Source organism: Leptonychotes weddellii, chromosome 1, assembly GCF_054177405.1.
Source record: "Leptonychotes weddellii isolate Sample4059 chromosome 1, ASM5417740v2, whole genome shotgun sequence".
Lineage (NCBI taxonomy): Eukaryota > Metazoa > Chordata > Mammalia > Carnivora > Phocidae > Leptonychotes > Leptonychotes weddellii.
The window spans coordinates 181,624,414-181,637,096 of record NC_138369.1 but is presented as its reverse complement, the minus strand read 5'-3'; the positions used below and the strand labels follow the sequence as shown (position 1 = coordinate 181,637,096).

Sequence of the window (12,683 nt, the reverse complement as noted above, 5' to 3'; positions counted from 1 at the left end):
CGATCCCAGGACCCTGGGATCGTGACCCGAGCCAAAGGCAACACTTAACTGACTGAGCCACTCAGGCACCCTGTTTTAGTTAATTCTTTTCGTAAGTCAGCTGAGTATTAGCTTCATACTTTTATTAAAAAGAAGGAAAAAAAACCAACTCAGACTTCACGAAGTGAAATGTTTTCAAGATCACACCTAAATAGCAGAGTCTCTTTAGAAACTGCATTATTTAGTTCCAGTTCCACTGTTCTTATCGGTCTCATAAAGTTGCCTGAATACACTACTTTATTAACGTTTATTGATTAAAAATCTAAGAAAAGGACCTTCTTTTTGGGGGGATTTTTGTAGTTTCTGTTTTAGTTAATTCACTTCTGATTTATGATTGTTCACTTTTTGACTAGGGATTATTTGTCATGGTTCATTCAGTATTATTTTGAGAATTCAGATTGCAATTTTAAGGTTTTAAGTATTTTCTAATTACATTACTGAATATGTAGAAATAAGTAAACTGTACAGTAATTTTCTTCTAATTCTTTTCAGCTTTATAAGCATGTAGTTCAAATAGTAGAAAAGTTCATCAAAAAGGTAACTATCCGTTTCATTATTACATCATTTTAGTTATGATTAGTATTTGTAATTTACTTTGTAAATTGTAATTTGGATGCTTGCTTCTAAGGCTATTCTACAAAAAAAGTTGTCACTAGGTGTTCTTGTTAGTCTCTTGAGTTTGTTTTTAACAAAACAAAAATCTATAGCAATACTGTTGATTGAGTGCTTAGTATGAGGTAGACACTCAACAAGTTTCCTGTGTACTCAGCACGATTCTTGCCCGAGTTTGATGTCTTTCCTGTGCCATTTGCCCTGTCTACTTTGTTGACATTTAACTCATCTTGAAGTATTTCAAGTGAAATCACTTTGTAAAGTTATTCCGGATTTTCCCTGCTGCTATCATAATTAAATCATCTTTCAGTTTTACAGTTGTATCTGGTTTTATAACCATGTGATTAGCACACATCTGTCTCACCAGAGGACTAAGAACAGAGACTTAGACATCTCTATCTTCTCCCCCAACCTGGAGCTGTGCCTTGTAGTACATACCAGTAAATGTGTGTGAATGTCTTTGATCCATGGCCTTTGAATACTAGATGAGAGATAGGAGTTAGAATCCCAACAGACCAAAAAAAGGTCAGTAGAAGTTTTTATAGTAGCAAATCAAAGTACAAATAAGTAAAATGGAAAAAAAATTAAAATTACCTACATGCTATCACCCCAAATTACTATATTTATATTTAGATCTACTCATTTTTTATTATGTACATGTACATTCATAAAAAAGAAACTGGTGACTGATAACCTGCTTTTCCCACTGAATTTATCATAAAATGTCTGCAAAAAAGTATTCCATTGCTTGATTGTTTCCACATTTACTCAGTTCCTTTTGGACATTTCACTTCAGTGGCTGGCCTTAACGAAAAAATTAGATGCATCTTAATGATTTTCCTTACAATAAATTTCTAGATGTAGAATTGTTGGATCAAATAAGGCTTTGCTATTATTGCTAAATCATCATCGATAAAGGTTGTACCACCAGAAATATATATAGGTGTATGTTTCTCTTTTCTTCTTGTTAATCATTATTGATAGGCCAAAAATGTGATCTCTCCTTAGTTTTTCTTTTCTCTGGTACTCTACTTTAGTAGAATTAAAATTGATGTTAAAATTATCTTTTTGATGACTTTAAAAGGTAGAAATTATTTTTTTAAGTAGGATGAATTGGAGTAGAGAGTATCATAATAAGTGGATTAGTGTGCAAGTGGCTTAGGGATTGGTAAAGTAATGTTGATTCTGGGAAATTGTGGGGAGGTAGAGGGATCAGAGAAAAGTAAAATACTGGGGGTCTGAAGTATCAAGAGAATTGGTAGTTCTGTACATGCCTGTGGGAAATTTGACATGCTAGCCAATAAGAGAGCTAAACATTCAAGCGGTTTCTAAATAGAAACAATCACTGGATAATACAGAGTTTTATAAAAGGGAGATTAATGTCAAATTGTGATTTTGCTTTTCTTCTATTAACTTTGCATCTTTATCTTTGTAGTGTAAACCAGAGTACAAGGTTCCAGGATTATATGTAATCGACTCAATTGTGCGACAGTCTCGTCATCAGTTTGGAACCGATAAAGATGTTTTTGGGCCAAGATTCTCTAAAAACATAACCGCCACATTCCAATATTTGTATCTTTGTCCATCTGAAGATAAGGTATAGTTAATTTTTAAATTAAAACTTGTATCATTTCTATATTTAAATCTATTTAAATGTATATTATATATTTGAAAGAGAATTATATGGGGATCTCTGTGAACTTGAAACAAAACCCAGTGTTTTCTGTTGTGGCCATCTCATGTTTATATATTTTCTTGTGAAATTCTTCTGGAATGTTGTACTGTTGAAAAAGGAGTTGGAAAGATTTACTTGTAGTTGAGTGATAAATTCTGCCATAGAAAAAGGCAGTACTCATCTCATATTGTTGCTTATTCCAGAAAGAAGGGACCAATAATTGATGGCTTTCCCCAGCATTTTAAGAGGCTGGAGCATAAATGATATTCATTAGCAATCAGACTACAGTATTTAATTCCTTATATTTATAGCTGATTTTACTATGTACTATAAAAAGGTAGAAGAACATTACAGACATAATAACTGGACTCCCAGTAGGTGGGAGAAGTATACTACTAAATCTACTCAGAAGAATGAAGATATTTACAGTAAACAGTATATAAATTTGAGTGTTGTGGATTCTGTATTTATATTCTTGGAGGAGTGTTCTTGTGGGAAAAATAAACAAGAGAAAAGATCATTTCTTGAGTAGGACATGAGTTATTTTTCTTATGAATAACACATCTCTGGATCTCCATCATATTTACTAGGCCATAAAACGACTTACCTATCAGTTACAGACCAGTTTCTTAAATATTTTAACTGTTAATATCATCCTGAAGAAATTCTTCTTCACTTCATTTACTTTTCTAAGACGATTACTTTTTTTGTCAGTGATGGTATTTCTTTGTGATCATAAATATAATGAAAATGTGAAATACATTTTTTGTTATATTTGTTTTGATTATCTAGGTTATATTTCTTTTTTGTTTCTTCCCCCTTTTCTCCCCCTTCTTTGTTCTTTATTCTAGTTTGTACTACTGAAGAAAGGCTGATTAGGGTAGTTTTAACCAAGTCGTAATTCTAAAGATAAATTTTTTTTTCTGTTTATAAAACGCTTAGAGATTTATTTCTTTATTTATGCAAATATTTATTGTATATTCGTGTTTTGTTACACATAACAGAGTAAAATAGTTCGTGTGCTGAACCTTTGGCAAAAAAATGGAGTATTCAAAATTGAAATTATTCAGCCTCTTTTGGATATGGCTGCAGGAACCAGTAATGCCGCCCCGGTAGCAGAAAATGTTACTAATAATGAAGGTATGGCCAAGTATATCTGTGAACGTAGAAGATGGTATAACTTTTGTGCATGAGAAGTGTGGCGTCTGTTTATATTGGTGGAACTTTTCCATAAGAAAGACATTTGAATTTACATCTTGGAAGATACGGTTTTCTTTCCACAGCTCTTTCCTGTATTTGCTATAGTACAGAGTCTAGTACCACGATCTTTATTTTAGTAAAAAAGCTTAATGGAGTTTAAAAAGGGAAATTTGAAGATTAAAGTTTTCGTAGGTCTTAATGACCTTTTCTTTTTTAGGTTCACCTCCACCTCCAGTTAAAGTTTCTTCTGAACCACCCCAAGCCACTACAAACTCTGTACCAACTGTACCACAGTTGCCTAGCTCTGATGCTTTTGCTGCTGTGGCCCAACTGTTTCAGACAACTCAAGGTCAACAGGTAAACTACCTATCTCAAGATTAAATTCCTTGCAGTTAGGTACTTTTGTCAGTTTTTATTTTCCATTCCTAATGAATGAGCACATTCAAGGGAGGAAATATTTCTACTTTTCACCTAGAAAAGCCTTTACTGGGCAGGTAATGTCATAGGGCTCACAGGGGAAATGTGGGAAAGGTGAGAAATAAGGGAGCCATACACTGAGCAATAGCAATACCCCTGTGAAGAGGACTTCAGAACTGGTGACTGGTTGGTATTGTTGCTCATGATTCTAGCATTTCGGATTAACTTCAAAATTATTTGTATTGGAGATGATTTTTACATTTTTCTAGAAAACATTTCTTTACCTTGTTCACAGTTCAGTGTATTTTCTCTTACTGACCATCATTTTCTGCCCGTTGGGGTATCAGCATACATGTTTAACCTTAAATGACACACATTGTATCCCTGGTATTATCAACAGACTTAACCTTTACCAAAAGGTGTGTTCTTTTTCCAGTTTACTTTGTGCCTGTGCTATTTTGAGTCACCTTTAAGTTTTTTGTTTTTTCAGTAAATCAACCTTTGATACTATGATTATACTTTGTTACGTGGTTTATCAGTTTTCTCATTCTTTAAGCTTCAGCAGATCCTTCAGACTTTTCAGCAGCCTCCAAAACCACAGTCTCCGGCCCTTGACAATGCTGTGATGGCTCAGGTCCAGGCTATCACAGCTCAGTTAAAGACAGCTCCTGCACAGCCACCTGAACAAAAAGCTGCTTTCCCCCAGCCTGAGCAAAAAACTACATTTGACAAGGTAGGCCAGCTTCTCTTACATAACCCACCTTAACTGTTTATACACTCAGTTTAGGATATGGAAGTTACTTCTTCTCTACTCACTCTCGGGATTGTTCGTTTTGTTGTTTTGTGGTTTAAGGGATTTTCCCCCTTGACAACAAAACATTGATTATTTTTCCTGGTTATAAGTGTATAATATATACTCATTGCAAAAATTTTCAGTAAATAGGAAGTAGAAAAGTAAACAGGAGAACTTTCACCATTAACCCCCATACTTGGAGATAGCTACTGTAAATTTTTGCTGTGTCTCTCTTCTGAACTAATTTCCTGTGGATATATTTTTCTTTATTTGGTCATGATATGTATATATATTATACATAATACATGCATGTTTTATGCATAATATATAAATACATATACACAGTTTTTAACTTGCTGGTTTTGATCCTAATCCTCTTGTCTGTTGTCATTGTTAAGGTTAATAGATTTAGATCTACCTTTTTTTTTTAAAAGATTGATTGACTGATTGATTTGACAGAGAGGGAACACAAGCAGGGGGAGTGGGAGAGGGAGAAGCAGGCCTCCTGCTGAGCAGGGAGCCTGATGCGGGGCTCAATCCCAGGACCCTGGGATCATGACCTGAGCCGAAGGCAGACGCTTAACGACTGAGCCACCCAGGCGCTCTTAGATCTACATTTTTACTGAGAGCTTCTTATGAGGAGTATTCCATTACGTGTACACATCACAGTTTAGCCATTCCCCTATTGACAGACATTTAAGTTACCTTTTGCTTTTTGCTTTTAGAACTTAGTTACCATCTGTATAACTTGAGGGTTTTGTTGGTTCAGTGTCTTCCAACTGCTCTCTTGTAGGCATGTTTAAGGAGCTGCAACTAAGGATATAGATGGGCTGGATTTGCAGAGCTCAGAGCTTCCTGTAGAAATGTTAACCCAGACCACTCTGTCTTAGCTGTTTTATGTCTTTTCTGTTCATTCGGTTTATGACTATATAAAATTGCATTTATTCAGTCTCACTGCCAAAAATACAAAAGTTTGAAAACCCTAGAACTAAGTGAAGTCTTTTAGCTTAATCATCTCTAAAATGTTTTATTCTTTCCAGATTTTAATTTTAAGATACAATTTTATTGCTGGTAGTCCAAATTAAGAATCCATTTGGTAAATACTAGTTGTCATTATATCTTAGTGATTTATGAACAACTACTGATTAAAAGAAGTTTGGATAAAATTTCGAGTCGAAAAGGAGTACGTGCTTATAGGGGAAAAAAACACAATACAGGAAGTTCTAAAGTAAAAAGGGAAGCAGTTACCTGCTTGGAACAGGTTTGTGTATGTTCTTTCAGAGTTTAGGAAAACTCCCCACGTATGTATTTTTTTAATTTTATATTTTTGGTAGTTTTATACTTTTTTATGTTTGTCTCTTCATTCCATCTGGAGCCTGTTTTAGAATATGGTTCAAGAGAGTTGAATCTTGAACTTTTTGGAAATAGCCAATTCTCACTCACTATTTTTGTCATACATTGAATTCTGAATTCTCATTTGTTTCTGTGTCTATTTGTGGACATTTGGACTCTGTTGTGCCCCACTAATATAATTATTTCTGCATCGTGACAATTTAAATGCTTGCAGCTTATGCACTGTATTCTGTATTTCATTTCCAAGTATTACACGCGCGCGCGCGCACAGAGGAAAACGGGAGAGGGAGAGATTGGTTGATTTTTAAGGAATTGTTTGACACAGTTGTGGAGGCTGGCAAATTTGAAATTTGTAGGGCAGAAAGCAGGCTGGAAATTTAGGTAAGAGTTAATGTTGCAGTTCTGCGTCTGAATTCTACAGGGTAAGGTTTCTATGTTGCTGTCTTGAGAATTCCTTCTTCAGGAAACCTAAGTTCTTACCCTTAAGGCCTTGGCTGAGTGGTTGAGGCCCACCCACGTTATGGAGGATATTTCTTTATTCAAATTCTATTAATTTAAATGTTAATCACATTTTTAAAAGACCTTCACAGGAACATATAGATGACTATTTGACCAAACAACTGGGCACTGTAACCTAGCCAAATTGATACAATTAAACATCACAGCATACTTTTCAAGATGAACTTTAACATAAATTTTAGAATTTATAGGTTAATTTAAGAAGTACCAAGAGCTTTACACAGAATCTCTATTAAAATCCCTTTTTATACAAGTCTCATACATTTATTACATCATTTATTGCTAAGATATTTAGTCATTTTTCCTGTTTGCTTCTTTTATCTTTTAAATGATTATGATACTAAACAGTTGGTTCTCTCAGATTTCTGGGTAGCTATTAAATTTGACATTTCCTCTTCAATGTCTGCCTGTTTCTTTTTCTTATTGTACTGGTGGCTAGGACTTCAAAAAATGTTGAATAACAGTAATGCTAATGGAATCCTTTTTTGTTGCTGTTAATTTGAATTGTAATTCCTCTAGTGTTTTACCTCAAGTGAGTTGGTTGGTCAGTGTTTGTCAGTTATATGAAGTTTAGGAAAAAAAATTCTGCGCTTTTCCTTTGACTAAAAGTCTGTTTTAAGCTAGTAGAACAGCTTGACTGGGAACAATTCATTCGAGCTGCTTCATAGATCTTCAGTTTCCTAAAAAGCAACAAAAATGTCTTTTTGGATCTCAGTTTAATTTTTTAATTTCTTCAAATCATTTTCCAAAGCAATAGGTATAAATCTTAAAACTTTAAAGAACATACCTACATGTGAAAAACAGCAAAGACAGAGGTTTTGTTTTTTGTAGACAATCTAGACCTGAGTTTTAATTTTGACTCCCATCACTGACTGTCTTGATTCTGAGTCGCTTAAATATTCAGTGTGCAGCACTGTAAAATAGTGATGGCAGTGCCTAGGCTTTACTGTTGCTGTGAGGGTTAGATACGCTAACGTGTGTAAGGCAACAAGGTGTCTGGGTCATAATTAGATCGCTCACTTACTATAAGAACTTTTAATGACATGGCCTAGGATTACAAAGAAACTGTGTTGTCCAAGAAGGGGACTTCCCTTCTTAATTTAGAGATATCTTGTCCAGTAAAGTAGAACCATAATTTCTAGGCAGACTACCACAGAACAACACAAGTTTAGGAATTTGAAGTTGAAAATCCATGACCAGAATGGGCACAGCTTGAGGGAAAAGACTGCTTATTAAATGTCAGAGACTGAGAGATTTGAAGTCAAAAAGAACAGTGTCCACATCCCAGTTCTACCATTTGCTGGCTGTGCAGTCTTAGTAATGTTTCTTAATCACCTGGGCCGATATTTAAACAGAGTAGATAGTAGTAGAAGTAGTAGGTGTGGTGTTACCTTCCTTCCTATTTTTTTTTTTTTTTTAAGATTTTATTTATTTGACAGAGAGACAGCCAGAGAGGGAACACAAGCACAGGGGGGGTGGGAGAGGGAGAAGCAAGTGCCCCCCGTGGAGCAGGGAGCCCGATGCAGGGCTCGATCCCGGGACCACGACCCAAGCCGAAGGTAGACACTTAAGGACAGAGCCACCCAGGCGCCCCCCTTCCTTTCTGAACAGATGTCATCTTATTTTTAAATGGCTCTTCTAGGCATGTGATCTTGTGAAGTGTTGAGCTCCCTCCCTCCTTCCCTTCCATGTTTCTGGTAATCTGACATGAGCTGTGAAGTTTTAAGGAAGAAGCTAGTGCCCAGGTATTAAGTTCTTTATGGCCCTGTCTATACCATTCTCTTTTTTCTTTGTCATATTAGTATGTTTTTGAGCAAGCAGCATATGGACATTTTTCTTTAGGCATTTATAGTGATTGGATAAGACAGTCTTGGTACATTTTACAGTTAACTGAAAATGTACACCCATTTTCATGTGTGCAAAGTTCTAAAAGTTTTGAGTGAGTATTTTAGTATTTATATTGCTAAATTAACTCTAAAATAAGCATATAGAAAATAGAAAGAAAACACTGCATTTGTAATTGGTGAAGAAAAGCAGAATAAATTCTTTTTTTTTTTAAAGAATTTATTTATTTGACAGAGAGCGAGAGAGGGAACACAAGCAGGGGGAGAGGGAGAGGGAGAAGCAGGCTTCCCGCCGAGCAGGGAGCCCGATGCTGGGCTCGATCCCAGGACCCTGGGATCATGACCTGAGCCGGAGGCAGTCGCTTAACGACTGAGCCACCCAGGCGCCCCAAAAATTCTTTTTCAGATGGCTTTTGTGTGGCAGTGGTTTGTCTGTGAACCAGGATCCTAAGGGGCGGGTGGGAAGGTGAAACGGTAGGTACCTGTCAGTGCTGGCATCGTAGATGATAGGAAACGTCTGTTGTTTTTACCAAGTCTTTTGTGTAGTATATCCCAATCCCAGTTTTAAAATGGAATATTCACGTACCTATTCCAGAAGCTCCTTGATAGATTTGATTATGATGATGAGCCAGAAGCTGTGGAAGAAGCAAAGAAGGAGGATGCCGCCGCCGCCGCCGCCGCCGCCGCCGCCGCCGCCGCCGCCCCTGCTGTGGCTGTTGCGCCTCCAGCGCCCGCTGCCGCCTCCGCCTCCGCCTCCGCCGCGCCCGCCGCCGCGCCCGCCGCTTCCCCTCCACAGGCACCCTTGTAAGTTTCTTTCCCGCGCTCCTCGGTGGGTACAGTTGCGCATCATTATAAGGCATGAGACAAGTACAGTTGATCCTTGGCATAGCGTGATGATTAGGTAGGGGCGTCCCCCTGCCCAGAGTCCGAAATCTGCGTTATAACTTGCCTCCCCCAAAACTTTTATATAGCCTACTCTTCACCAGAAGCCGAACCTGTACACATAGTTTGTATGTTCTATGTATTACATGCTATGTTCTTCGGATGAAGTAAGCTAGAGAAAAAACAATGTTAAGAAAATCATAAGAGAAAATATGTTTACAGTACTATACTGTAGCCAAAAAACTGTATGTGGACTCACAGTTGAAGCCCATGTTGTTCAAGGGTCAACTATAACTTTAGTAACAAAATCATTTTTCATATAGTCACTGTTTTTTAAAATTAGGATATTTAGGATTTTCTTTTGAAAGGGGCGGGGATCCTATCAGATTTACAGTTAAAAATGGCTTTTATGTTGGGAATAATGCTGAATGTATAAATTAATATAGGCAAGTACATGATTCAGTAAGATATTAATTATTAATGACTCCTGAACAACATTCTTAATGTTTCTGTAGTATAAACGTAGCTTAGAATCGTGTGTTTTTGAATGGATAAAATGAAGATTGTTCATCTTTATTTAGTGGGTTTCCTGGGGATGGCATGCAGCAGCCAGCATATACGCAACATCAAAATATGGATCAGTTTCAACCTCGAATGATGACAATACAGCAGGATCCAGTGCACCATCAGGTATATACGTTTTTCTTGCGCTGAGTTTTAGTATGTGAAGATCTGTTCATTAGAGCATATGGATTGCACTTCACAGACCACTATTACTTAGCTGTGTGGCTGACTAGTACTGCAGCTGCAATCAAAGCTATTGAGCATATAATTGACTTGGGTTGTTTTTTTAAAAAGCTTTAATTAAAACAAGCATACTAAATATTACATGCTTATAATTTAATAATAGGTATTTTTGTTAAAATCGTTTAGAGGGAGATTATAGCTCTGTTTCAGGGACCTGGCCTGCTTAGTGGTGCAGCTCTTTCCCTTATGAGGAGCTTTTTTGGGTAGATGTTGTTTGAGATGCTTTAGAGGGTTTTTAGTCTCAGCATTCAGGAGTATAGTTTGAAATCTTCAGTGAAAGGAACATAGCAGTCTGGAAAATTGCAAGAAGTTAGTAGGGATTTGTTTATTGGGTTTATTTTTGCAAATCCTTTATTCAGAGTTTCCTAAACTTTATTGCACAGCTAAATTACAGAGGTAGGGATCTAATGCTAAAGTCAGATCTAAAGAATCTATTTTTTTTAAAAGCGTATAGATTCTGTTTTATAACCAGCCTCGGGAAATACTACTTCATATCCTTGGTTTAGAAAGGTTTCTAAGAAATCTCTTTAGAGTATGTTCATTTTCTTATGTGTATCTGTAATTTGCTAATATTAGGAATTGATACTGTGATTTTAATGACTAATTGATAAGCTTGTTTAAAATATGAAGAAAACCTGTGGACTTATTTCCAAATGTTTAACAGTTACTGAAAGTTTATAAATAAATTAGAAGGAGTACTTCTTTGTGATGTTATAATTGCACTTTTTTTTTTTTTAAGATTTTATTTATTTGAGAGCACACAAATGGAGGAGAGGGAGAAGGAGAAGCAGGCTCCCCGATGAGCAGGAAGCCTGATATGGGTGGGGCTTGATCCCAGAACCCTGGGATCATGACCTGAGCCACAGGCAGATATTTAACCAACTGAGTCACCCAGGCAATTATACTTTAACATTGTTGGTATAGGAATGGCACATGCAGAAATATGTTACATTGTGGTTTACTCTCATTGCTATTATGGTATTTTAAACCCTAAAAGTAAGGATGTTAGTTGAAATTCCCCTTGGAGTAAATTTTTAAAAAGTGAACCTGTATGTCAATGCTATAATTGCCTTTGAAGTTGAAGGGAGACAGTTTGCAGTACAGTACCTCTCTGACTTCTAAGTTTATTCTGTCACATTGTTCCCCATATAAATGAAATTAATGTCTTTAAAGTATATAAAGTCAAGCCTGTGCATTCATAATTTTAAAAATGAGTTCTAGAATTTTTAACCTATATACTTGGATATGTAAAATTCTTCAGATAAAATACCTATGGAAATTGTTTATCATTGTTAATTTCTTGAAGATATTTTAGTTTTATATCAAGTAACTAAGGGTTTTCCGAATTATTTTTGGTAGCTGTTACTTAAAATCTACTCACATGCTTTCTTTAAAAACAAAAGGTTCCACTTCCTCCGAATGGACAGATGCCAGGATTTGGCCTTCTTCCTACACCTCCATTTCCTCCCATGGCTCAGTCTGTGATTCCTCCAACTCCACCCGTGCAGCAGCCTTTCCAAGCTTCTTTTCAGGCACAAAATGAACCACTTACCCAGAAGGCACATCAGGTAAAACTTTATTCTCAGATTGGTTATCTTTTTGGTTGCTTTGACTTATGTGCAGATTCCTGCCTGTTTGCTTGTTATCTTCATTTTTGAATGTGAAGATAAACTGTTGATTGGGCACATATTCACTGTTTCTGTGCCTAAAGCTTTTCATCTGGAAAGTGAACATAGTAATAACACCAATTTCCATAGGATTCTGTGAGGATTGAGATAGAGTATAGAATGCTTAACCAGTGCCTAGTTTACCACTGTAATCAATGGTTTAGTAAAATCATATGTAACTTATATGAAATTCCAGAATTAGAGAAGTGTTTCTTCCAAACTTGTAAACCATACAAAAAATTTTTTTCTCACCAGTGGACAGTCATTATTAAACTAGTAACTTGATGTCAAGTAACCAGAATAAAACTGCCAAGGCAAGAGATTTGTAACTTAGCATTTTTTTAGTTTTTGTCATCTTCCCTCCATAATTTCCAGTTCTCTCATTTAATGATGGGTGGTTATTTTTTGTTGTTTTTTATTGATTTTAAAGGAAATGGAAGTAGAACAACCTTGTATTCAAGAGGTTAAACGGCACATGTCTGATAACAGAAAGTCAAGATCTAGGTCAGCATCCAGGTAATTGACAGAAAATGTTTTTCCAATCCTGTATGTCTTAGGAGACAGATTAAAATCAAACTGGACTATTTTTAGATATGCAGTGTTAATAAAGTAACATTTGGTGTATTTGTATGTCTGTATGTGTAAAGTGGGAGCAGAAGTAGTAATTTAAAAAACTAAGGTCAGTCATCTTGCCCATGCTTTTCTCCTTAGTTGTTCCAATGCCTGCACACATATATGCATAGAAGGATAGGAATTATGTATTCACAGTTCCTTTACAAGTTTATCAGCAAACAAAAGTGAAAAGGTAATAAATAATACTATAATCGGATAACATTTTTAATTGCTGCAGAAAAGAAGTTAACTGATAGATACCA

The 12,683-nt window shown here is 36.1% G+C and overlaps 1 protein-coding gene across 2 annotated transcripts in view; it reads left to right on the top strand.

Annotated features, from left to right (window-relative positions):
- The window catches only part of SCAF4 (SR-related CTD associated factor 4), a 61,511-nt gene that overhangs the window by 22,719 nt on the left and 26,109 nt on the right, over positions 1-12,683 (top strand). For both annotated transcript variants that reach the window (XM_081799264.1, XM_081799260.1), the window contains exons 3-11: positions 532-576; positions 2,087-2,248; positions 3,331-3,466; positions 3,744-3,883; positions 4,500-4,676; positions 9,048-9,256; positions 9,916-10,024; positions 11,545-11,709; positions 12,239-12,324. In XM_081799264.1, coding sequence (XP_081655390.1) covers positions 532-576; positions 2,087-2,248; positions 3,331-3,466; positions 3,744-3,883; positions 4,500-4,676; positions 9,048-9,256; positions 9,916-10,024; positions 11,545-11,709; positions 12,239-12,324 — 1,229 coding nt within the window. The remainder of the gene's footprint in view (positions 1-531; positions 577-2,086; positions 2,249-3,330; positions 3,467-3,743; positions 3,884-4,499; positions 4,677-9,047; positions 9,257-9,915; positions 10,025-11,544; positions 11,710-12,238; positions 12,325-12,683) is intronic.